Genomic DNA, 27,376 nt, shown 5'->3' on the forward strand with positions numbered 1-27,376 from the left:
CCGGGAAAGAGCAGATGCGATGCCGAGACCGTAGGGAGTCGTCTGATTATGATGTGCAGAGAGAAGCCGTCTCTTTCGAGAAGGCGGGGCAGAAACAAAGTAGATGGTCGATTGTTTCGTCCTCGCCGCCCGCTGAGTAAATCAGGGTTGGAGCCAGGCCTTTGCTGTACGGGATGCCGTCCAGGAGCAGCCGATCCGGAGGCACAGCTGGAGGGACCGCTTCTGCCTTGTGAGGCCGCGATCTGGAACTCCGCTAATGTGACTTAGCATCTTGGTTCCTATGCCCGGCCCGTCAGAACAGCGGCGGGTCTGCGATTTATTGTTTCAATAATTGTCAGAAACTGGCCTTCTCGGAACGCGTTAAAGAATATTCACTATACGAAATAGAAAAGTCTGAATTCACCCATCGTCTCGCCTGTATATATCATTATCAGGTTATATCGCTCATTTCATATTTATTTTTATTCTCCTTCTTTTCCATTTTCCTCTGGAATCTTCTAATCCCATTGCCCCTCCCTATACATGCGCATCGAGTAGCAGGTCAGCGATTGTAAACACGCCAGCAAAAATCTCTGCCTCCTTATAAAGAGCTTCTTTCTCTATCTCCTCTCTCTCTCTCTCTCAAAGGCCTTCGATGTTTCCGAGGCTGCCACATAGAAGGTTGCGTTTTCTAGAAAAGACCTGAACGAATAATCTCGGTAGCGATTCTGCGTGGCATCTGACCACATTCATGGTTTGATATGTGAGCCTAGTCATGCTACAAAACTCCACGTGCTCTATGCACAGAAGTTTACAGGTAAATTAGTTTTGCTGCACTATTTCATTACGCTGTCTACGCCACATGCCTTTATTACTACACGTGTCCAAAGCGCACGAGCCATTTTGTCGCCAATATCTTTCGGTGCCAGCTTACCGTAAGGAATATTTTGGAATTGGCTCTTCGATCACTGCTCACGCCTCTAATTACTTTCCATTGACTGAATTGGGCTTTCTTCCGTTTTTTCTCGTGCGGAGCGCGCACCGCTTGCCTCTAGACGAGCGCCAACATTTGACTCTATCAATGAAGGACGCGCTGCTTGCTTCAACAATGGATGGCAGCAATCTCGGAGGCCATGTAAAGTAATTCATATTTAATGTGTTAAGATGTAGAACGCTACATAAAATATATTGCTTGCATATTAGTTTTCATAGATGTTTCTTGCTGTGACTCAGGTGTAGCGCCAACGCCGAGCAGTCTTTTTTATACTTTTTTTTCCTCCTTTTAATGTTCCGAATCATTGTGTTCCATTATGAAGGAGCCAACGCCAATGGAGTGCAATATGGAGTAGATTAGAAACACTAGAATACTTTTTTTTTTTTCAGTGTGAACTGCGCCACGCATAGCAATAGCACAGCTTACGAATTAAGTGTGAAGTGGGCGTGAAAGCCTGTGGTATGATGGTCGTGTGGTTTCGTTTTTATGTTTAGCAGTACGCTAGCCGAGTCAATCCAAGCTCGATTGCCTAAAAGGTCACGTGGGTTTTGTTTTATTTGCTTCCTCCATATGATCGCCCACGATTGAGTCGGACGTATGTCAGTGCGGCATAGTGGAACACTTGCGACAAGCGCAGCATAATTTGTGCCAGTGACGGGGTATTGTGCACCGGTCACGTAGGAAGTCACGATGCACCCGACGACGCTCGCCTGAGGAGGGCACCGCTGCGTCAAGTCTACACCGCGGGTGAAGCGACAGCACAGGTAACCTAATAAGATGGAGGCCATGCAGGACTGCAACTTGGATCATCTGCTGCCGCCTGAGGTTTGGATGCGAATACTGAGGTTCGTCGACCCGGAAGACATTCTGGCTATCGCGGACGTGTCGCCCCTTTTGGCGAGTTTTACGAGCGACCGCTCGGTCGTGGGCACAGTCCGTTTCTCGGCGGAAACTCTTTCGGAGGACACGCTGAGCCGCTTCCTGCGGGCACCTCGCGCCGCGGCCATTTCCAACCTGGATCTCACGAACTGCGTTCTGCCGCCGTCGACCATCGTCGAGCAGGGACTGGCACGCTGCGTCAACCTCACAACTCTTCGTTGCGTCAACTGTCGCCTGAGCAGTCGTGCGCTGTTCCAGCTCGTGCTGACCAGGCTGGACAAACTGGAGCTTCTCCACTGGTCGCTGCTGGGCTGCCGCGAGGGCCGCGATGAGATGAGGCCTGCCCTGATGGTGCTCGACTCCAAGAACAGCCGGGGCACGTCGGGCATCCGTTCCATGTACGTCGAGCTGGTCGAGAGCGCCGTCCACGTGCACACGCTGGCCCGGTTCCTGCCGCGCTGTCCGCGCCTGCGGGACCTGCACGTGCACGTGCTGGGAGCGAGCAGCTGCGAGGGCTGCTCGCCCGGCGCCCCGACGACGTACGGCGACCGCCCTCTGGCCGAGCTCGAGCGTTTCACGTACACGACGGACGCGGCGAGAGGCCGCTGCCCGTACGCATCGCGCTCGGCGTTCATCGAGTCCCGCGAGCTGTGGCACCTTCTGCTGGGTGACGACGAACCGCTCGTGCAGGCGTTCCGGGGCTACGCGACGCTGTGCAACAACGTCGCGCTGCGCCTGCGTCCGCACAAGTCGCGCAGCTGCGTCCACCTCTCTGAGCTGCTGGTGCCCGCGAGCGACGAGGCCTCGATGCCCCAGATGTGCGTCACCGTCGACGAGCCGGGCCAGCTGTCGGCGGCCGCGACGGCTCGGGGCGACCGCTGGTCGTCGCTAGACGCCCTGACGCTCCTGTCGCCGCTGCCGCTGAACCGGCCCACGTTCCCTCCCGGCGTGGGGGCCCTGTACGAGGCCCCGCTCAAGACCCTGCTGGGGGCCTGCTCGGCGCTGGGCGAGCTCAACCTCAGCCGCTTCCACTTCACGCCGGACCTGTCGTGCTGCGCCCTGCTGGCCTCGGCGTGTCTGCGTCACCTGAGGGCACTGTCGCTGCCGGCGTGCGCCCTGGCCGAGCCCAACTCGATCGAGGACCTGGCCCGCGCTCCTTTCACCCTGCAGGAGCTGGACGTCCGCGGCAGCGCCACCACCGCGCACAGCGTGTGCGCCGTGTGCAGCGACCCGCGCACGTGCGGCGACGCGTCGCTCGCGCCGCTGGCGCTGCTGGGACCGCTGCGCCGGCTGACGCTGTGCGGCCTCAGCAACGTGCACAGCGTGCAGTTCCTGGCCGGCTGTCGGGTGCGCGAGCTGCGGCTGTCCCACCTGGGACGCAGGGGCCTGTGCTGCTACACCCAGGGGCTGGGCACCGTGCTGGCAGCCCAGGCGGACGGCCTCCGCGTTCTCAAGATGGAGCACTCAGCGCTAACGCTCAGCTCGCACCTTCTGCTGGACCAGATCACCAAGGTGAGGGCCCATTGGCCTTGGGTGGCAATGAGAATGCTAGAGCAAACTGCACTTAACCCTTTGCGGCCATAAGCCTTTACCCAGTATGCGGTCGTTCTGGTCAGAAGCCATTTTGGGCGCCATGCAGAAAAAGTGCTCTAGTACACAAACACATGTTATAGGGTTTCTTTGAGAAACATTTCTCTATACCCTTGGCTGTCGGCAGTACTTGAGCATAGTATGGTATGGCTCGAAGCAGTCACCAGGGTGGAGGCCAGCATTTGCACTGCATGTCTTCCAGTAGAAGACGGTCTCCTTCCCTCCCTCCTTTCATCTTTCTATCACTGCACACAGCACAGTCCTTGCTGTTGCCATTCACATTCTTATATATTGCCACAGGAAACGGTATAAATGAAAATATATTTACAAAGTATTTACAGCAAGCTGTAGCACTGCCAAGATGGCAAAAAGGCAATCTTTTTAATTGTCTTCTTCACCCCAGTGGTCAACGTCGTCTTTTACCATTGCACGCAGTCTCATGAGATTAACCTCCAGCCGGAAAAGCGCGGACCCGGCGCCAAAGATAGGGTGTGGGTGAAAGGTAGGGCTTGAGGGGGGCCACGTGCACGACGTCTGAGGAAGGAGAAGATGTGGTAGGATCAAGCGGGGCTATTTCGTAAGTAACGTCTGTCAATTGTCGCAGGACGTGATAAGGGCCAGAGTATCTCCAAAGTAGTTTTTTAGTTTTTTAAAATGTGGCTGCGCGAGTCCCATCCATAAAATGCCTGCGCAGAAAACGTCGTCATCCGGTCAGTAATACACGCTACAATTTGCACACGCAAATCTCTTCAAGTCTCTTGCAAAAAGTGCTGCCCTCAACTGTAGACAATTAAAAACTGCAATTTGTAATTGAAAACACGGTCAAGAGATGGCGCAACCTACCCAAATAAACGGAGAATGCGAGCAAACAGCCTTGGGCACTTCCAGACATATGACCGGAGCCGATATTTTAGCATGGTGGCATGGGCCCGACACATGACCGCAAAGGGTTAAAATACCACAATCAGTTTTAGTTGCAACATCAACGCAGAACGTGGATCAAGTTGAGGGTTCCGCCTTCCAAGAACTACCACTCAAGCTTCCTCCACTGCTTCCACCTTTCTTCTCAAGCACTGCGGCCGTCTGCCAAAACTGTAACGTACTTACATGCCGGAAAGCTTGGCTTCATGAGGGCAGAGCAGCTTGCTTTCTCAAGCTGCAGCTCACTTTTCAGAAATTTTATTTGCAGCGTGTTGTTCTGGGGAATAGTCGCACTGAATTGACGGATGAATCTAGCACGAGGGAGCACTCTAGCGAGCATAAGAAAACATGGGAACTTTTGCAATGGCAGAATCTTCTTTACCATTTCCAAAATGGCCATTGTTGATACATTGTACTGCATACTGATTGTGACAGCAGGTTCATCCAGCAATCGACAGGTAACTCTTGCTTGCGTCCGTGTAATTCAGCAGTCTTGCAGCAAAGGCAGGTAGCCAAGACCGCAGTGAGGTGGTAAGTCCACAGAAGTGGAACATTTTTGGCAAGATCTGCTCAGCTGGCATTGCACCTTAAGGCAGCTCACCGATGGTGCACAGATCAGTAAACGTATTGACTGATGCCGTGGAAGCCCTGGCCGATCCCATTCTTGCCCTGGCAGTGTTCACAGGATTGAGTAACGCACTTATGCTACCACTCTCACAATGCGTGCACGATTTCTGGCAGCACCAGCACTCTTATTTACGCAACAGAGGTGGCATTTCACTGTGCATGCCATTTAACACCCATATTGAGTGCATTGCTTGCCTTTTTCATCCAGAATAAGTTTGAAGTGTAATTCATTTGCAACGAACCCAGGCAAGATAATCCATTTCGAAGAAACGATGACACCACCCGCCTCTTATGACAAAGACACTAGAGTAATCTATATCTGGTACTCTTATTTCAACATACTGCTACCCCATGGTGTTGCCACTGGAACAGGTAGTGCAACATGCAATGCAACAATATTTACACAACATATAGTAGTCCGTGCACTGCACTTAATATTGAGGGGTGGAACTGTGTTGTACATGTCTTATTAACGATAGTTATTAGAACCAATAAGGGGAGACGTGAGATTGCTTGTTGCTCGGATAGTGCCTTTTAGCAAATAAATTATTGTCTGTCATAGATTAACGATTATTATTTGCAGATTAGGCTACTAAGTTAGGAAAAAAAAGGGTGTTTAGCTCCGATATGAATGTTGTATGAACAGCTACGAGTATGAGAGTGAGGAACATTTACATGTGCACTTTTGATGACGCCACAATGTTTTGCTGCCATATTCCATCGTAACACTGTCTTGCTTCTCAACGAAGGTTTCACATCTGGTAATGCGCATTTTATAACACAAAATAAGATGACTAGTCAGGGCTCGTACGTGCGCCTAATCTCAGTGGGTGCAGTCCTGATGATAAACCGAGAACAGCCCCCTGGGTAAATGCATGTTACAAATATTTATAACGATAGAACCCATAGCAACAAAGGCTAGTATGGGTTCAAGGATAAATAGGATAATAATAATTAAGGATGTTCTTATGCTGTGGCAACAACAGGTGTCGTTTCGCTGCAATGGTTGTTGGCACATACGGCACAACATGTTCTTAACCGACTGCTGTTTGGTTGAAGTGCAGAACGCCAAGGTGCTTTGTACGCTAAAATGTTGATTACTTCTATCACTTTGTTATTCGAATGACTAACTTGGTGACCGATAAGCCAACGTAACAATAGCGTAGCTAAGTGGGCAGACCTTCATGTACAAGGGCGAGTCAAATGAAAGCGAGCCAATGAAAATTTTTGCCAAATGGGGTACTCTATTTAAAAGTAGTCTCCATGAGCATTTAGGCATTTGTCCCACTGACTAACGAGTCGCGTGATTCCTGCCTCATAAAACTCATTGGATTGCTGCTTCAAAAAGTCCAACTGACTCTTTCATGTCATCGTCCAACACGAATCTGGTTTTCTTGAGCTGTTTTTTTCAATTGCCCGAGAATGTGAAAGTTGCAAGGGGACAGGTCTGGGCTGTATAGCAGATGTTGCAGCATTTCCCACTAACTTTGCCAGTTTTGTGCTAACCACATCAGCGACGAGGGGACAGGCATAGTCATGGAACAAGATGACCACATTCGTCAATTTTCCACGTTGTTTCTTCTTGATTGCGACACGCAGCCAATCTAGCATTTCACAATATTGGATATGATTGACAGCGTCTCCAGGTTTAGCAAATTCGATCAGTAATGGCCCCTGACAATCGAAAAAGAAAGTCAACAGCACCTTCCCAGTGGAAATGACAGCCTTTGCTTTCTTTGGGGGTGGTGAATTCGAATGTTCCACTGTAAGCTTTGCCGTCGTGTTTCAGGCTCATAGTGGTGGCACCATGATTCATCCCCGGTCACAATTGCAGACAAGTAATCACCCTCGAAAAAAATACCGGATCAGATGAGTCAAGGCAGTGCCGAACCTCTCCGTCTTCTGGTGGTGGTTCAAAATCTTGGGCATTCATTGCGCACAGAAGAGCCGATAACCGAGATGGTCATGAATTATGGTGTGAACCAAACGATGACTGATGTTCACACGCTCTGCATCGATGCTTTTCCTCCGTTCCTGTCTAATCAGCTCATCAACCTTTGCAATTGTGTTTGGGGGTGATTGTCATGGTGGCTTTGGCCTTACCTTGGATCGTCTTTGCAACTTTCACGCCCTTTTTTGAACCGTTTGCTCCAACACTTCACAGTTGGCCAATGAAATGCAATGTTCACCATACACGACAGCCATATGGCGGGAAACAGCCATTTTGGGAAACACCTTCAGCTGTCAAAAACCTCATGACACCACGCTGTTGAACTTTCGGAGTGTCCATTATGCCACCCAACTATGTTCAACCCAGTGTATGAGAGCATTAAAGACCATTTATCCTCACATCTGTGTGTCACTTTTGTAAATGAGAATGGGTTGGCTCACTTTCATTGGACTCACCCTTGCATACCTCTGACTATTCTAGCTTCTTATGCATTTCTGGAGGCTATTACTCTTTCATGTTCAGAAGAAGCAGTGGTTGCGCGAGGCAGTAAAAACAAGATCAACTTTTAATGGCACTTAAAATGGACAAATGGCTGGCACATAACAACTGTCACAACAGATTACATGGTACTGGGGCAGTAGGAGCTACCTTAGTGAGGTGATAAGAGCTATCTGCTGTGTCGTGAAAAATATATAGGGTGTCATAGCTAACGTTAGCCAAGCTGTTAAAAGAAAAGAAAAAAAAAGACATGGTGCAGGATAAGACTATAAAACCTAGGGTGTTCGGTCAATAACGGAACACTGTCGGTCTTATTATCGTATCTTGCATCACGTTTTTCTTTTTTTTTCTCGTAACAGCTTGACTGACGTTAGCAGGTACGCACGGCATAAAAGAAAAAGAAGCATGCGCATTCAGGTTAATTGCTTTATTGGAAGATGCACGCGCCGGCTTTACTCGCTGACATCAGGCTAAAATAAGGCCTTGTGTAAAATTAACAAAAGTACTAGCATTCGGTTGACGCTTTTGTTTGAAAGCGTGGCATCGCTGGCGAATAATAATTCACTCGGAAAGTGAGAACAGTGCTTTTCTGCACGTTGTCTGCTATCAATCTTAATGCTATCTGATAGCTTATTTATGCACAAGCGTAGATGGGCAGTCTGTCAAATCAGCAAGATTATGTTTGTCACCTCAAGAGAAGCAAGTGCCGGAGGAGGAAGGACCCTGGAGGTGGAGAAAACAATCGCTGCATTCGCACCCTTTCCGTTTGTGCTGCGGTGTGCATGTTCGTGGCATCTCTTCTTTGCATGTGTAGCAATATGCGCTTTCGCAGTGGCACACCAGGCGTTGCACGGTTGAGATCAATGTAGCGACCACATTCGCGCCCTTTCCGTTTGTGCTTCGATGTTGTGGCGTCCATATGCTTGCACGTAACCTGCGTTCACAAAGTGAATCATCACTAACTTTTTACACTACTAGTTTCAAAAACTATCGATACTATCAATAATCAACTCATTAATAGCTTGTGTTGCAACAAAGCCCGAGACTATATACCTAGTGAGCTGACATACCAACTTTGTCTTCAACCCCATACTGGTGACGGTTGCTGCTCATGTTGCTCACTTTATATTCCTCTGTGGTTGTCTTAAGATGTGGCAATATTTATTGAAAGGCATAGCCCCATTCCAATGTGTTCTCTGGTTTGGAGAAAGTAATGCACAGTCTCTTTGAGCTTCAAACTTGCATGTCACAGTATGGCTGATCTGTAGCACCACCTTGTGGTAATGTAAGAACACAACATCATGGAGGTTGCTCTTGTGCTCCAAGGAGACACAGGCAGGCAAGAAATGGATGTGTGCTTCGAACAGTTAACATCTCTCTTTCTTCAAAGCCATTACAGGAGTGCATTGGCAAGTGCAATGTGTTAGTCAGCTCCACCATTCAGCTGCCATTTGAGGTCCTCAGTCACTTACATCACGTGTCATGTGGGCATGTTCTGCAAATGCAATTGAGATTCAAGAAAGAATCAGCGAGGAATGCGTGCGACTTATGAACTACGTGACTGACCTCTTTGGTAACTTGAGGTATATAATTATGGATCATTCAAGACCTACGTATAGGGTGTAATTGTAGGCATGAAAATTGATATGTAGGTGCTGATTGATTAGGTGAAGTTTGCAGTTAATGGGGACCTTTGAGAAGTATTTCCAATTTTCTTGTTAATCGATTTGCAGCAGACTTAGACTAGTAAATAAAATGGGGTCGGGATGCACACAGTCATTAACTATAACATATTGGTGTTCTTCTAAAGAAAGATATGTCCAACGAATAATGACAGTACTTACATGTGGGCTGAAATCTAAAAGGGGCTGTGTGACTCTTGATATCATCAACAGCCTATTTTTATGTCCACTGCAGGACAAAGGCCTCTCCCGGCGATCTCCAGTTACCCCTATCTTGCGCTAGCTGATTACAAGTTGTGCCTGCAAATTTCCTGGTTTCATCACCCCTCCTCATTCTCTACTGTCTGCGACTGCGCTTCCTTTCTCTTGGTATCCATTCTGTAACTCTAATGGTCCACAGGTTATCCATCCTACGCATTACATGGACTGCCCAGCTCCATTTTTTCCTCTTAATGTCAACTTGAATATTGGCTACCCCATTTTCTCTATAATCCGCACCACTGTCTTCCTGTCTTTTAAGGTTACCCCGAACATTTTTCATTCCATCACTCTTTGCGTGGTCGTTAACTTGTTCTCGAGATTCTTAGTTACTGGTGGTGGTGTGGAGTAGAGGTAGAACATTGTGTTTCTATTATAAAAGTTCTCAGTTCAAATCCTCGACCCGGCCACTACATTCTCGGGCTTGGAGTGACGCCCGAAACCGTTAAAAAAAAATTTCCTTGAGCCAGTGGGGCTATACTAACTAGTTCAGGTGCAACCAAATTAAGAAGGCCCACTGGGCTTCAGCAAGCCTCCCTCACCAGAACAGAAATTGGCCTTCCTGGCACAGTATTCGGCCACTACCTCCCTCACGACTCCTTATATCAAAGGGCATCAACTCGCAAATCTTTTTCAACGAAAAGTTTTTTAGTGTGCTTCGAACGAGTCAAGCCATTGACACTCCGGTGATCTCATTTTCCCTTCCTCTTGTTTTTGCAAGTCTTGTGCCAATATTCAGCAATGTCCAGTTACTCTGCTCATGATCGTGCTGAGTTCTTGTATTACTGTGACGACCAAGATCAGTCTGTAGCATCAACTGAGGATGGAGACAATTTAGTCGGCACAGCTGATTTGTCAGGAGTCAACGGATTTCTTAATTTCTGGCACTGCAGGAGATAACTGCCTCGCTTATTACATCACAAGAAATTCAGCCAGTAGCTTTCGTGTGTGTATTGGTGCAACGCAATGGTGGGGAGGATTACAAGATATTCAATGAAAGTGCAGCCAGGTTACTGAAATTGTATACTTGTTGCAGCATTTGGTGGGACAATATTTGGCTGAGATGTTAACGAGAGCCTTGTTTTGTTAGTTGGCAAATTTATTTCCGGTGTAATTCATGTCACTTGCAGAAAGTGGCCGGGCTGCTCTAAAGGCTGCCCTGGAAAGAAATGGGGAGTCAAAGCAATGGGAAGCGTAACGCTTTCTGAACAAAGCGAATAAACCTGCATTGTCATATTGCGCATCTGGGTCTAATATTAATTTACAACTTCCAGATTGTTCTTTTGTCATTTAATGATTATGTATACGAGGTGTGTTCAAAAAGAAACCGAACTTTTGCTATAACACCTTTACTGCTGTCAAAGTGCTGTACAACATTTTAAGTGCTGTCCCCTTCAAAGTAGTCCCCTCTACTGGCAATACACTCTTCCCATCTTTTCTTCCATTTTTGGAAAGCCTCCTGGAACGCACTTTCTGGAATGGCGCCCAGGTCTCTTCTCGCATTCTCCTGGAACTCCTCTACGGTTTGGAAACAATGTCTTTTCAAGGTGGTTTTCAGCTTGCGGAATGATAAAAAAGTCTGCTGGCGCTAGGTCCGGAGAATATGGTGGGTGGGGCACAACAGGAGTGCGATGTTTTGCTAAGTAGCTGCGGACAAGGAGCGACGCGTGAGCCGGGGCATTGTCATGATGCAACATCCAAGCCTGACTTTCCCACAATTGCAGGCCTCTTACTGCGCACAGAATCTCTTAAATGTACTAGGATTCCCTGGTAAACTTCTTTGTTTACCGTCTGACCATGTGGCACAAATTCCTGATGGACAGTACCTTTGCAGTCAAAAAACACAACCAACATCACCTTCATTTTTGACCGACTCGCGCGTCCTTTTTTTGGACGAGGAGAACCTTTGGCCACCCACTGTGATGACTGCAGTTTCGTTTCAACATCATAGCCATAAACCCATGTCTCATCGCCTGTTATGATGTTCTTAAGAAAGTTTTCATCGTCATTGGCAGCAGCGAGCAGTCCCTGGCTGATTTCAACACGGGTCTGCTTCTGTTCGTCAGTCAACAAATGCGTCACGAATTTTGAACTGACACGATGCATCCCAAGTTTGTCACTCAAAATTTCATGACATGATCCTACGCTGATACCCACTTCATCAGCGACTTCTCGAACAGTCAAACGACGATTTCCACAAATCACAGTTCGAACTCTCTCTACGTGGTCATCATCTGTGGATGTGGAAGGTCGTCCAGGCTTGGCATCGTCACCGACCAACATTCTTCCATCTTCAAAACGCTTGAACCAATCGTAGCACTGTGTGCGACTCATACAGTCCTCCCCGTATGCTTGGCTAAGCTACTGAAATGTCTCTGTGAAAGTTTTCCTAAGTTTGTAGCAGAACATCTCACACACACGGTGTTCTTCCAATTCCTTCATTGTCACTTTGGCACCAATCTGAAGAACAGCTTGTTCATGTGCTCACTTCAGTGGCTGTAGCTCGCCAACTAACGGTCAGAGCGAAGCGCAGCAAATGGCAGTTTGTTGTCTAAACCTGCCGGTTGGCGCACCATTTCAAAAGTTCGGTTTCTTTTTGAACACACCTCGTATGTGTGGGGCATATTCTAAATCAACAAACTAAAGAAAATAAAATGTGCACCTGGTCATTTGTTTCTTAGGTTGCCTTTTCAAAATCATTGAAGCACATTTTGCTTTATAGTAGTACATCCCCAGGTGCCCTTTTATTTCATTTTGGTTTGTCACTGTTTCTCATGAAACTAGTAAGATGTCTTTGTTCACTGCTTGTTGGCATAACTACCAAGCCTCGCCTGCCAACCTATATGCAAGTCTTGTCTGCACAGGCCTCGTCCCTGGAGCTTCTGTGCCTCACTTCAAACACTCCGTTGCGGCCTGCGGAACAGCAGCATTTACTCGACATGCTCGTGCCGCGGCTCCGACAGCTGCGTGCACTGCATGTTCATGCCCCGGGTGTGCGGCCTCTTCCGCGCCGTCTGCAGGGCCAGCCACGGATCCACTTTGATGGCAGCAATGGCGACGACGCCAACCCCACCATCGTCTTCACAAATGAGCTCAGCATCCTCTGCCGCGCATCCAATTTCATTGGTCTCACCAAGCCGTACAACAGGGACCCCCAGCCCGTGCCAATGGAAGCCGTCAAGGGCTGAAAGGTTTGATGTGAGCTTAGCCACACCCTTCACCGGAGGGGAAAGACAGGTTGGGTTTGTTGCCAGCTGGTCTCGAATGAGACTGCGGCAACAGCATTAACTAGGGGCATGTTCTTGCTGGTCTGCTACTCAGGCATGTTACATGTTATTGCGAAAGGCAGGTGCACTGATGGTGAAGAGCTGTTCCTTCATTGTTGCCTTATGTGGCTTTGGTGAGAGAAGTACCGTGTGTAACATTAACCGCTCCTTTTGTTTACCGTAGCATGGTTTCTCTTGGTGGCTGTAAAGCATCACGCTAGCATAGACAATGAAGGATTTGATGCTAAAGGACGTGGAAGTGGGCTTCCTCGGGGACCTTTTTTTGTGGTTACGATCCTGAAAAAAAGAAGGGGAAGGGGTTGGAAGAGAAAGAGAGGAGAAATAATGACTCAGCCTTGTTGCAACGTGAACATAAAATACCAGCCTTGTCACCTCTCCTTGTTGCATGTCTCGTGGTTCAACGTGTGCAAAGTGAATCCCTAGTCTTTTGCTGCTGTGACCTTGCAGTTCTAGCGTTGTGAATAGAAATGAGAAGGTGGCGAATGATATAGCCCTCCTTGTTACACTGCTATGGTCACGGCAAGCACAAATTGCCTCAAAGGCGCCTCGCAATACCTTTCAGTCTGAACAGAACAGGTCCTTGCCTGCTAGCTTCTTTGTTTTCCCACATTGGCCTAGTTTTGTGGACTGCGGAAGAGATGAGCGTCGTGCGCAGATCAAGTTTCTCTGCAATCATTTCACATAATCAGTTGGAAGAGAAAGAATGCTGCACAGACACAGCCTTCTGTTCAGGACAACGCGGCGTTCACAGAAAGATGGAGGCTTGAAGTGGTGAACAGAGTTTGAACAAAAGAGGAGTCAGACTGGAACCGATGTTTCACCAAGGGGACTTGTCTAGACAAGTTTCTTTGTTGAATCACTGGCTTTAGAGACATTCCTTGCTTGACCACCATTGATTATTTTTGTCTTCCGTTCATTGCAGACCTCTGCAGTTGTCTTTGGCAGCCACGTCGCGCCAGCTTTGGACAACTTTTTTCAGTGTAGCCAGCAGGCAGCTAGGTCTCAAATATGCCAGCACTCTTCAGGCTGACAGCATTGATACAGTGCAGAAAACAGAGATGATGAAGGAAAAAAAATGACATGGACGCCTTGTGTGTGTTATCTGCTATAAATATTGAAATGCTCGTTGGAATCAGTATTGGAGCATAGGCCCTCCTTGCCACATCATGGGAGAACATTAGTGGTGGAAACATGGCCTCATTTGCCTCGTTATTGTGATGTGATTGACACATCAGCAGTAGTAGATGTGCTTGATGAAAGGTTGGTGCAGTAGTGAGCGGAAAATCATTTAGAACTTTGGCTTGTGCAGTATTTGCTGAATCTTTTTTTTTTTCCTGACTTGTTGTCAGCAGTGTTAAATGCTGTCTCCTTCGCTGCCTTGTAGCAGCAGGCGTGGAAGATACGTGCAAAGTGCTTTCAATGACGGCGAGGTCTCGCAACTTGCTCAGTTACAGGCCTGCAAGTGAACCCATTGCAACTTGCATCGCATGTCGCAGTCGCGAACATTTGGCGTGTGCTTTGTGCTGAGTTGACTGTAGATGTGAACTGCAGTCGTGACCACTCTTGAACACTGGCAATCTTTCACACACGTCGACTGTTGGTGTTTCGTAAGTTAGCCTTAATAGCTGCACAGAAAACTCTGCCATAATAGCCTGGGCCATATAACTGTGTGGAAGCGGCTTTGCAAAAATGTCAGGCGCACCTCCCATAAGCACTTATATTTTTGTGTCATGTATTTTTATAGTGCATTGAAGCATTGCACTGGCCCTTACGTCATGCAAATGTGAAAGTATTCCCGAAAGTGATTGACTGGGAATACAGCCCCATGTGATATTATTAGGACACGGTCCGTCACTCTTTCAGCCACATGAACCATGAAGACGGCTGAGCACTTGAACTTGCCTTGGCTACGCTGTCGAACAGCCCCGCTGCGATGCTGGCAGAGTACTAAAGACAGCGGCTGCATTTAGTACTATGCATGAAGCATAAGATGTACTGTCCTACTCTACCTAAAGCAAGCAAGCTGTAATTAAAGGACTCTCTAATAGCCAGTGCACAACTGCTTGTGCTTAAAAGCATCAAATACAGTGAAATCCACTTACATTATAATGAGTGCAATAGTTCTGTGGAAAGCAGTCACGGTAGCTTTGTTATATCTGGGTCAGCTGTGGTGTAACTCGTATACAGTCTGTATACACTGATATATTGTCATACGTGAGGTCACTTGTAAGTTGGTTCAACTGTATGCCAGAAATTAGCGGGGAAAGGCATTCCTACAACGTTTCTTTGTGTGGTTTGGCATATCACAGCCTATTCTAGCTCTGTAAAACACAATGTGCATTCTGGTTGCTGCTGTGGCATGCTAGTATACTAGCACTAGTATACTGATCATACTAGTAGTAATGAGCTAGTTAAAAGGGAGGAGGGGGATATTTTCCTTCTAAGGTTTCTTACGTGTTTGACCTTCGACTGGACTCTGCTGACAGGCATATTGGCGTGAGGCAGTAGCAGCCAGGCTGTGTTAATGTCAGCTCAGTTATTCCCACATCTTAGTTCAGTGATTTCGCTGGCCTTGTAGTTATTAGAAGCAGTGGGGAAAGATATGTGCAGACCGAAATTTGAGTACAGGTGTCTATACAGGTTGCTGCTGTCTGTTGGCATTCCAGCAAAAAAAAAAAAAAAAACCTAATATTTCTTGTAGGGTACCAGTAACACTGTTACTGAATAAGGTGTGTTGTGTTTTTTTCAGTAGTGCGCTTTCACATTGTAACTAATACCCCTGTCAAGCGGGCAAGTTAAGTGCACTTACGGGGAGTGCACTTCGGGACCTTGAGTGACACTTTAGGCTACGCGGTGCTAAACGGGAAAACGGAGTGCACTCGCCGTAAAGAAACATGGCGACAGACACTAGCGCGTTTTTTGAATATGTAGATAAAAAAGAAAAAACTTCTAAAATTACGTGGTACTATAAATAAAAACAAACTGAATCTATTTTTTTCTGAACAAAAACGTCATTTATTTTACTATGAAGTGTTGCAAAGTCAATGCCGGCCAAGACGAATACCTAGCCAATCCAGAACAACATGGCGGCGTGCGACGAAGCTGCGTATACGATAATTTTGTTCATTATTGTGCTGTTTCGCTTCTCGCTAAACACAAATTATTTTGTGTTTAGCTGTTCAACAACTAAAACGAACTTCTGTGTCCTTTTTTATGCATTGCATTCTGTACCATTCAAACCGCTGGCGGCGAGGCTACGCACTCGACCAGCAAAGTGCGTTTCGTGAACGCACTCCGACCGGAGTGCACTCTTCTGCGAGTGACACTCCGCTTGCGCCGTTTAGATTTGGCAAAGTGCACTTAAACCGAGTGACATTCTCCGTAAGTGCACTTAACTTTCCCGCTTGACAGGGGTATTAGAAGCTTCCTTAGCAGGCACTAACCTTAACAATCTCCTTATGGCTCTAATAACCTCAGGTTCTATTTTTCATTGTTTTTGTTTTGTGGTGAAGCAAGGATCTTCTGCTTAAATTGAAGGCTTGCTTTAATGCTGGTGTACAGTGTAATTGTGTTGCATCAATTTTGGCTGAGGAAAAAAAAGAGACAGTGGGCACAACGTATTTTAAGGACAGAATTTGGTCAGACTTTGAGATTGTCCTCCCTGAAAGCCCCTGCGCTGTATACTGACATACTGCGAATTATTACTTGGTTGTATGCAATCCTTTATGGCATCACTATACACATATGAAAAGTCTGCAGTCCTAACCACACACAAACATCCGTCATTGCCAGAATTGGGTGGCTAGAAATTCCATTGATCCTGCATTAAATGATGCAGCCTGCAGGATGTCATGCTTCTAGGCTTAGCTAGTGGTATAGTAACTGCACCAAAATTGGCTACTTTAGTTTTGGCAAGCCAATACAAGCTAAAGCTATGTGTCCGATGAATGGAGCTTTGGTTGGATCACTGTCTGTGAATGTGCTAGAAGTTGGCAATGTGTCTTATATAAACTTCGTCAGTTTCACTCGTTGCTTGGGGCAAGCAGTGTTTCACCCAATGCTGAAGTCTGGTGTGGATCTCTGACCAGTTACTTGAGTGTGGGTTGGAAGCAAAACAGAGTTGCACTAGTTTTGTGTTCATTTCACACTTGAACAGCGAAAAAAACTCTAGAACAAGCACGAAAAGAAAAGAACAGCGTTGTCTCATCAGTTCTGCTGTTTTTGTACTTGTTTGAGCCATTGCTGTTTTCCTATAACTGAGACAGAAGGCACAGCTGTCTAAATTTCTTTCTTCATTCGGTCTTTATGTCGATGTCTTCTCTCAATATTGCTTTTTCTGACTCGTAGCCAACACATGAAGGGTCTGTGCCCCTGAGCATCATCTAGGTTCTTTGTTCGTGGGATGTTAGTCATCTAAGGGTGGAGGGACTTTCTCGTTCATTGAATAGCACAAAGTGGTGACGATATCTACCTATTTGGTAGTCTTATTTAACAAGGAAGGCATGAGGTGAGACTTTCTTTTAACCAATAAGAGTGAAAGGCTGAGCTGTTTGGTTTTGACGAAGGCTAAACTTTGCTCTAGCACTAAAGGGCCCCTCACCAGGCCCCATAGCAAATTTTGGTTATCCACTAGAACTTGTAAAACGGTAAAATGGATGTTCTAGTGAAATAACTTCTTTTAGTCCGTTCATTATTGTAGGAGGTAGAAGAAATTAACTGTCCTGTTACCATGCTGTCGCCAGGAGGTGAGTGTCACGGCCAACCAGTACACTCTCTCCCTCTGCCTCGAGTAGCTCCGGCAAGCGACATTCTTTCCCTGCATTCTCCCATATCAGAGGCGAGGGACTGCCTCACGTTTGTGCATCAAGCCCCGCCTCCTTTCTTTTTCTTTCTTTTATTCCTTTTTTTTTTTTGCTGCACAGCAAATTCAAAGTGACGCCATTGCACCTTCCTCATTGAATGATTAACCGAAGTCACGTGCCACGGTGAGTGATGTAGCTAGTACTGCATTTGACGTTCGCGCATTTGCACGTGTGACCTCGACTCTGGCTGATGGTGGAGCTTCCTTGAAAGGGAGGGTGTGCAGCATCTAGTTTGAAATTTCAGCTGTTTTCATGCCATACAATGCTGTAATGCTTTGCAGACACGATTAGCAGTGCGTGACGTCCACGCTACACCTGTCTGTTTAAAATGGCCAAACCTTGTGAGGGGCCCTTCAAAAGGCATGGAAAGACAAGACGCGGGAGATTTTCAACGGCTGGTTTCAGCAGGTTTCTAAGCCATCATTTGAGAGCATAGCATAGGTCCTGTCGTCCACTATTTGCTCATCTGCTAGCACGGTATCGGCAGACCACTGGCAAGACAAGGGATCCAAATGCCTTGTACATAAACCTGCTTCTTCTGTCATCATTGTGAAGGATCGCAGCTTGGCACATAAAAGGAAGAAAGAGAAATGAGTACTAACTTGAACTGTGGAATCCCCGATAAAGCTTTTCATCGTTACAAAGTGAGGGATGCCAAACACCTCAGTGTATTGCTTGTGCAGAACATTTGGCCGATTCCTTCAGGATCTAACTCCATCACTGTATCTTGATTTTCTGGGAAAAGTAAAAGTTGAGAGTGCACAAGCACCAGCTAAATGTCAAAAGCATTGGCTTTCTTCTGTGCCTTCGGTGAAAGATTGTAATCAAACCAGTTGTGCATTTTTTCTCTACTTCTGTTCCTCGAAAGCATCATAAAATGGAATCACAGCCACTGGAAAGTAAGAGCCTTATTGAAGTAGAAGTTGTTTTCTCGGACATCTTAGAATGAAATATGCAGAAAAATCTGAAAAAAAGAAATGTATCGTTGCTCAAGTAGGCTTGAAGATGTAAGGTTAGTTAGTTCGAGCTTTTGAACACAGAGAGTATCAGTCAGGCCTGCTTATGGGGCACTGGACTTCAGAAACATTCCACTGTGTAACGTGTCTCGTTTTGACTTGTGTGCCTTTCAAAGTTGACTTATTCATGCCAGATCAAGTCTTGTTTGCTCCTCTCTATGCAGTATTTGGCTTGTGCTCGGCCTTCTCCAATACTTCAGTGCAATTACCGTATTTATTCGAATATAAGGCGAGGTTTTTTCCCCAGAACTTTTAGCGTTGAAGTCGCCCCCTGTCTTATACACAAATTTTGCAGCGCGAATTTCGTCTTGCAGTGTGGCTTTACGGCAATGCGTGTTGTGGTGTCGTGAAGCCACACCTAAAGGCAGAATTCACGTGTTGAAGCTCCCTTCCCATATTTCATGGTCGCCATTTTGCATTTTGGCTGTGTTAGTAATTCAGTATTTCAGGCGATCCCCTCCGAGTCTCGATAATCCGTCGGCTACTCTGTATCGCCTTGTATGGTGTGCATACCCAAGTTTCTTTTTTTGTTTTGTTTTTTCTTGGGTCCTCCTAATTGCACCCTAGCCTTATAATCGAATAAATACGGTAAGTGCGTTGCGCTGGTCCATCCTGCCAGATTCCTTGTTTAGATGGCAAAATAGAGACAGAAAGCTCCTTGCTGGCTGTAAAATTGATAAAATGCTAACAGTTACATCATCAAATTTGTGCTGTACTAGAATACAAACATAAAGGTGTTAGTCCTCACATCAGTGACTAATGAGTGTCATTGGTATTGAAATGAGGGTGGAAATGTGTGCCACTGCCTACAAATATTGTTGATGCTTCACACTTACAATGTGGACCACTGACATACAGTTCTCTGTGAATTGGGCCTGGATTCGCACTGTTTGTACGCAAAAGTATTTCGTTGGAATGGGCACCAGCCGCTACCCAATAAAAACAGAAGCAAAGCCATGGGTTAATGATAAACAATTCCCGCAGATGAAACGCTTCATTAGTTCAGCCCCTAATAAAATAGAGCTAATAAACAATATGTCTTCTCTATAAAGCACTCTGTTTAAATTCCTTCATTTCTTTGCTGTGATGCTTTTGCATAACTTGTTCTCTTGAGTAAGTCACTTCATACTTACAGGACTAACCGTAGAATTCATGCGAAAGACTAATGACAGGTAACCAGATGACCTCAATGGATGTAGCATTCATCCTGTCGGCTTTCTTGTGTTTTCGTGTGAATGCTGCAGTTAGTTCTTTAAGTATGTGGCACTTTTAACTTGCTCGATTCCGTACGTGCTTCTTTCCTTCTATCCTTCACTCAGGTACGTGTTGTGGCGATAGTAGTGACCCATGGTTGTGCTCTTCAGCATGTCGTCTGTGTGAATATCTCGCTGTTGTCTAGCTCTTCTTAATGGTTGTTTGGAATCACCACCATTATTACACATGCACATACTTTTTCCCCCCCAATTACGTCTGTTGTTACTTCATCTTGTACAAGGTAACGGCAATTTGCATGTTTCTTTTATCTCTTTTTTGTCCAAGTTGTCCTAGTGGTAACCCTTTAGTGCTCCCTTATTCTGTAATACGTGCTTGCAGGCCTTGTACTTCCAGTACTTTTTTCTAAATAACATTAATTTTCTGCTAATTACTCTTATGTCTACTGTTCCTGAGTATTGTGCCCCGATCCTCAGTGTCCTGCTGTACTCTTCTTGTGCAAACCTATGGTGGCTGTATTTCTTCGATATAGTATATATCACACATCTATTTTCCGTATTCATGTCATGGGCAGTTGAAACTGTACGTATGGAAAATGTTAGTGTTGCACTTTTTGACATATGCATCTACCCCCATTGATAATTATCGTAATTCTGGCATACACCTACCTTCCTAAGCGTTTTCTCTTCACTGCTTAGGCATGCATTGTGTTATACAGTGTACACCGCTTATAACGTAAGTCACCTGAGTCGTGAATGTCCGACAATAAGCGGTACTGCACTATAACCAAAAGAATGATTTTATTGCGATAGCAATTATACGGACACTCCAGACGCATTTCTGCCATCGCCATGAGGTTCCGTATTAAGTTCAAGGGCAATAAAATTGTCGTCGCGCGCCATATGCTGTATGTGCGAATGAAAGCTTGCGAGAGTGACCTGGCGATCGCGGTTCAATATCGTGCACGCAAGGCAGGAAACCGGGAAGAAAGCGCGCCATCTTCCATTGTGTGCAAGGCTCCGGGCAGCCCAGGCGGGCACGCACTCCTGCTGGGGTTGCTCTATCTTAATAGCAATCTGCAAAGGGGACACAGTCCGCCGTGCGCTGTGTTTTCACGGCTTAGTTCGTGTTGATGAGAGACGCAGCGTAAAGGTTGATTCGCTCGCTGCTACTGCCACGCTTCCTCACTATAGCGTTTTGACAGCGAGTTTCCACAGTCATCAAGTGAGATGTGTTCATGTTTGCGTGTGTGCGCGTGACACCATGCTTGTTAATGTACAGAGAACCACAGCTGCAGTCACGCTTTTGCGCGCTCCCGCCATTGCGTCATTCTGCTCGCTCCGCGTGAGGAATGCATGGCTGGTGGAGCGGGAGAAAAATAGGAACGGAGCTATTCACGCACTAGCAACGTTGGAACACACCCAACGGCGCCAGACACGCCGGTTGCGTCGTGTCGTTGGAGTATGGACGCCAGTTGTTCGCCACCGTGATGTCACAGAGCTCGACGCGCGCATGCGGGCGTGTTACGTTGGAGTATATCTGCAGCTTGAGGGGAGCGTTTGCCGTCTCTGTTGACTGCTTAACTTTCAGGCAGCTAACTGTAACCGGTATTTCGTCTCCTGCAACTGCCCTGTAAGCGATACCGGTATATATGGAGTGCTATGGAAAAATTAGCAGAAGTCTGAAAAGTCCTTATTATATCTGGTCCTGCACTATAAGCGCTTACGTTATAAGTGGTCTAATACTGTACATGCATGTAGTGTCATGCATTACTGCATAACACTGTGCGTGCCTAGAAGACCCCCCTTCCCAAGTGTCGGCAAGGAACTCAACTTTTGTTGCACGTCAGCACAAGGAAGCACACTCTCAGATGATGGCAATGAGTGCTGTGGTCTAAGCATTAAGAGGTCAGTGTGTTACAATTGGGGAAAACGTTACAGCTTTCAGCGTGGGCTTACGATAGCAGACTACTTGCCTGTGCTTTACACTTCCAGCTTTGCCCCTCCTATGCTCGTCTGTGTGATGATTGGTTGGTTGCTGTATGTTGCGCAAAGTGCACTTTGCACTCCTGCAGAGCATCCCTGTGAGTGGACAGCAGCATTAAAAGGCACTGCCTTAGTTCGCTATAGTTGCAATGGCAGAATGATCGATGGGTGCTCTGACTGCTCTACTCTCGATGCCTCTGCACCTGTTTGACCACAGAAATGTGCCATTGGAAATTTCACATGTTTTGGGGTGCATTTTTGTTGCACAACAGTAATGGTAATCATTAGCACTCCTGTGGGCATTCCCATGCATTTTTAATGGCAAGCTACCGATGCTTTCCTGTCAGGTATTGCGTTCTGCATTAGATGCTCTGCACATGTAAGCATCGCTGACAAGTGCTGGGCTCATATGACATTAAAAGAACCGTCATGCCCACAGGAACTATATTTTATTGTTGTTGTGTGCCAGAAGTATATACCAAAACTGGTAGAAGATGTTGGCATCTCGTATTAAGGCCAAGCAAACAGGTCTAATGAGTGTTACTGCATATTCTTTCGTGAAAATTTTTAACCCCAAGGTCTGCTGTAATGCCCTAAACATGTAGCATTTTTTAATTGCACAAACAATGTCTGCATACTTTAGAGCAACAATTACCCTTTTAGGGTGCACTCCCTCCAAATGTCATGCAGCCCAGGTTGCCTTTTCATTATAATATTGAAATGCAAGCCCTTTTGATAGCAAACCATGAAACACTGTGCTAATATAGAGTACGCACACAAAAATGACAATATTGTCACGCAGCAAAAGTGCTTTCAACCATTCCTGAAAGAGCTCACTCACTATAAGCATCGCCATTTGAATTTGTGGCAGTCAGCCCCATGTTCTTCAACAGGATTTTGCCAAGAGAACTAATTCTGTATATTATGCTTCAGAGTATGCAAAACAAAGCAGGCTATTGGGCTACTGCTGTAATTAAATAATGTGCAGTGAACCACAATGTTTTACAGACCATGGGACCTGAGAAAATGTAGAATTTCTGAGAAGTGACTATAAAAACCATACAGTGCTATCTGTTTCATGGTTAGCACGCAACGTTGGGGAAGCTACCAAATTAGTACAGTCTTGCTCCACATGTTTGCAGTTCATTTGTTTTTGATCTGCAATGCTTTCTACGAAACAACTACTTCATACATTAACGCAATAGCATTAAGAGCCCCCTGTCGCAGAAAATCCGACGGCGGCGGCATTGTCCATTAGAGAAAAATCATCCCCTATATATTTAGGTATACGTATATGCCACCCCTTGCTATATGGCATGCGGTATATGCGGGTTAGATTGCCACACCATTCTATCACTAAAGTTGCTCATACCTTGCCTTACATTCTTGAAAAAGTTGTTCCTCGGAATTTTGAGAATGACAGCCCGCAAACAAATGTTACGAAACAAAACACCGAAAGCGCATGCCTTTTATGTTAAATCTTCTCAGACCTAGCTTTAAAAGTGCGAAACAATAACAGAAACCTGAAAATGATGTAATTTTCTTGGCACGGCTGTGCGCTACCTCCAGGATCGACCCACACAAGAGGCTGCATTTCTACCAGAAAGCCCACCTTCGTGCATAGCGGTCGCCACCAGCATTTTCTGGTAAACATTACGGTTACATAAGCTGCAGTTGCCGGGAACCATGAGAAGCAGTCAGATATCTTTGAATGCTATCGCGTTCCACTCTTAAAGGCGAAGCTTAAGCGTTCTCCAAGTTTTGCAAGTGCAACTTGTGAGCGTAACATTTACTAATATTATGTTTATTCGTGAGTTATTTGTGCACATTTGTGCTTTGAGTATGCGACTTTGTTTTGGTCGCGAGGGCTTGCTGCGCTGTGGCTGCTCATCACAGAAACATGTCATTCCAATCATTTGGGGGGTAAATATATTCAGGTTTGCAACGTAAATGTTCATGTGATAATTACATCATACTTTATACACCAAGAGTATCAGACTTAACGTTACATCGAATTTCACGATGCATGCCTGTGTTACTTTCATATGTGACACAGTACTTTTTGTTTGTAAATGTGTGAGACAAGACCCTTTAAGAGACGGAGTATATATACACTGTTCACATGCTGTACTAGTACAGGCTAGAAATCTCAATACCAAGGCCACATTCCTACGCTGTGGACATATTCAGTTCTTTCCCAGATCCTGTGGTCCGTAAAATGTTGCAGTTGAGTGTACATTGTACAAAAACCAGGAACACTTGCAACCTCCGTCACATTGGCATACCTGAGAGCCAAAATGTTCTGTATTGATCGATAACAGGGGGCAGCCCCTCAGTACACACTGCTTCCCAGCAGTGGTAAAACAGCAGTGTCTGTAGAGTCAGCCTCTTGTGCAGAAATCCAAATCTTGTGAGGTCATTGGTCTTCCTTACTGCTGTACACATTCGCTGTTAGAATGCGCTTGCTGCTTCCATTAGAAAAGATTAGTGCAAGCACAGAGAGCGAGAAAGAGAGAGATGCATATTTACATGCCAGAATGTGTTCACAATATATTAGGTAGGCGGTGGCCAAAGGTGGTTCGTGTTACTCATCGCTCATTCGTATGTCTCGGTGTTCACTGTGGTGGCTAACAGCATTCCAAGACAGTGTCAAAGAGAGGTAGTCGAGGAGATTGTGCCCATTTATTGGCGACCGGTTGTGGGGTTTGTGGCAATAACTGCCGAGCACTTCTGTCGGTGTAGAAAACTGACCACAAGGCACAGCATTCCTCGCCATAGTGTGGACTGCACACAGTAATGGATGCCAGTCGCAAGTGTTTTGCTGAGACTGCATGTCTTGGGGGTTCCGCCTGTCACATGCTTCCTGGTCTGTTGGTGTCAGGTGTGTCAGTGGGCAGATGCTCTTGCTACGAATTGCATTTTAATTTTAGTCTTGAAAATTTCGAGTACTAGTAACTATGTGAACAGCCTAATACATCTACTATGCCCTTGTGTGCACATGCCCTATGTGAGCAGGTCAAACCAGAATTCAAGCTCGGACAGCTTAACTCAAACTCAACGTCTACACAAACTAGATCATGGTGGGCTAAAATAGCAACTGCAGTCTGTGGTGATGTAGGATAACAAAGCGCACAAACAGCAAATTTAGTTTCATGCAAGTTCCTTGATGCTTGTGCTGAAAGTGATGAGCAATCGTTTCTTGTAGCCAAGACTGGAAATGTTCATGATTGATTGCTAGGTGGTGCATGACACCAAATTTTGCACAACCATTGACTACCTTTTGCTGTAAGCAGGTTGTGCGACTTTTCCTCCAGTACTTGTAACAGAAGGGTCATCTATGATATATTGATACTACAGAATTGTCTCATTATTTTGTCGAGAAAGTAATTCCAGCCAAGAAATTTAAGACCATGTTCGATGTGAGCAGTGTCGGGGGATGAGTAAACCATTTTTCCCCTTGAACAAACAAGCACTGACAATAAACTTAAAATGTTGGCCACTACATCCCAGGTCTATGAGCTTTCTTGGGTTCTGATACGTATTGACACATTTCTTGGAACTTAAATCAAATAAATTCCCACCATATCTAGATAATGCTTCTAGAAGATAAGCCATCCTAGGGCCGTATTCTGAAACGTTCCACTTCGGACGAAATTTCTTTTTCGCTTTCAGGCGCGTGATGATTGGCTGTTTTAGCAAAATTGGATGAGCTGATTAGATGGTTGAGCCCAACGTCATTCGAGTTTGCTCAACCAGCCAATTAGCGCGCGCCTGGAAGCGAAAAAAGAAATTTCGCCGAAGTGGAACGTTTCAGAATACGGCCCCCTGTGTCTGATTATCGTCCTCGACCAAAATGCATCTTGGAGCGTGAGAATCTGTGCTCCATCTACTCTCTTGGCCTTAATGAATATTGGCAAAAGTGATGAGATGATCTTCGATTGGTACCCTACAACTTTTATGGCACACTGGTGCACTTCTAGTGGCACAGGGACTGCTAGAAAAATTCTGAGCCTCCAGCATAGTCTTGCATCATTATCATACATTTGTTCACATAGTGTGAGAAATTATGGGAAATAAAGCTGACTGATTAATTGCAATGTAACCTTCATACACTACTGTTTCATGCTGCTTCTTGCACAAGAGCAGTCTTTATGGATTTGAATTGAACTTATTTGCAAAAATCTTACGGGAGATTAGGCAAAAGGCTCATCAAACAAGTTTTTGATATGATAGGCCAGTACAGGATTGTAGCCAATCACATGGCCAGAGAGAGCATAGCCTAGTCACACGCAGGCCACATATTGCTCCCACAGCCTCACAAATCTTGGCCCTGGAGTTTGATTCAGTATGTCATACTAACACGTTGAAGCATGAGCATCTGCCTTCTGCACCGACATTGTTTTGGCTGAGCGTTATGCTTGATCCTGTGTCTGGCTTTCACTGGTAGCGCAGCCGATGCCTTGCACAGGGATGATAGGAAAGCTTCCAGATAGGGCTTTTGACAGTTTACACATGTACCTGAACAAGAGAAATCATGATTAGTCGTCAGTCATGATTGTCCGTCAATGCATGTAGTTCTTGCCACACACCAGCTTACACTAATAGTACAGTATATACTATGTGCGACACCTGTACCGTATGGCTTGTGCCAAAGGTGTTTTCAGCATTGAGACAGTCGTGCTGTGCTGTCTTCCTGTTTCTTTTCTTTTTTTTTTCAGGTGCTCGCATATCCATCTTTGTTTGCTTACGTGCATGTTCCAAGAGTTGTCAGTGTGCTCGCTCGGTGTGTGTGCGACTCTGTAGGAGCATGCCATCAAAGGAAGGCACGAGTCAAGAAATAAAGGGTCACTGTGAAAAAGAAGTCTTTGTTCATGTGAGTGTTTAGAGGATGCCATCAATCAGATGACGTCTGTGTAGGAGCACACACAACAATGCACTTGCCGTTTCCTGGAAACATTGTAGCAGAAAGCTTTGGCAGGAAAACCTGCTCAACAGCGCAGCAATGAGATGCATGCAGCTGATAAACAGCCTTTGCGGTGGTTTATCAGCGTCATAGAAGAACTGAAAGTTGAGACAGTTGGTAGGGAGTTATGGGTATGGAAAAGCAGGCATACAAACATAAGTAAGACAAAAAATGTATTTGCCCTTTTATTCTACTTGTGTCCATGTTTGTACACCTGCTTTTTCGTGCCATTTATTTGCATCAGTTACATCAGAAAGGTCACACTTCAGGAAGGCAGCAAACATGATTCATTCAGCAATAGGGTTTAATGTCCCAAAGCAATGTGGAGACAATTAGGGATATTGTAATAGTAGAGGCTGTTAGGTTCATTTCGACCACCCAAGGTTATTTAACATGAGTGTAATGCTTGGAACCCAAGTATTGTGCATCCCCATTGGAATGCAGCCACAGCAGCTGGGAACGGAACCATAGCCTCAGGCTTGACATCGCTACGCAATAGCCACAGAGGTAAGTCACGGCAACAAACGTACCGGTTGCACAAGGTGTTTGAGAACACTATTCCTTATTGCTATAGGCACCAGCAGGCTCATCATATCTATCCAGGTGTGTAGCTTCTTGTTGGTTGACCCCTTATCATTCATACTGTGCAGTTTGTTCAAACATGGAAGTGTG

The 27,376-nt window shown here is 45.9% G+C and overlaps 2 protein-coding genes across 6 annotated transcripts in view; one reads left to right on the plus strand and one right to left on the minus strand.

Moving 5' to 3' along the window:
* Positions 1-27,376, minus strand: part of LOC125947443 (histone-lysine N-methyltransferase SETMAR-like) — a 56,419-nt gene that overhangs the window by 12,788 nt on the left and 16,255 nt on the right. The window lies entirely within an intron of this gene.
* Positions 1,392-26,602, plus strand: LOC119461782 (uncharacterized). Of its 5 annotated transcripts, XR_007468303.1 has the most exons (4): positions 1,398-3,364; positions 12,244-15,432; positions 16,078-23,387; positions 26,460-26,602. XR_007468303.1 is itself a non-coding variant. In XM_049672164.1 (3 exons), the coding sequence occupies exons 1-3, from the start codon at positions 1,751-1,753 to the stop codon at positions 26,542-26,544; spliced, it is 1,776 nt and encodes a 591-aa protein (XP_049528121.1). In that variant the 5' UTR covers positions 1,392-1,750; the 3' UTR covers positions 26,545-26,602. The 5 variants fall into 5 exon arrangements, 3 of the variants coding, with proteins under 3 accessions (XP_049528121.1, XP_049528123.1, XP_049528120.1); XM_049672164.1 differs by lacking the exon at positions 12,244-15,432 and having other exon boundaries at positions 1,392-3,364; positions 23,311-23,387; XM_049672163.1 differs by lacking the exon at positions 26,460-26,602 and having other exon boundaries at positions 1,397-3,364; positions 12,244-12,570; positions 23,311-23,387.

The sequence above is a fragment of the Dermacentor silvarum genome, chromosome 8, assembly GCF_013339745.2.
Source record: "Dermacentor silvarum isolate Dsil-2018 chromosome 8, BIME_Dsil_1.4, whole genome shotgun sequence".
Lineage (NCBI taxonomy): Eukaryota > Metazoa > Arthropoda > Arachnida > Ixodida > Ixodidae > Dermacentor > Dermacentor silvarum.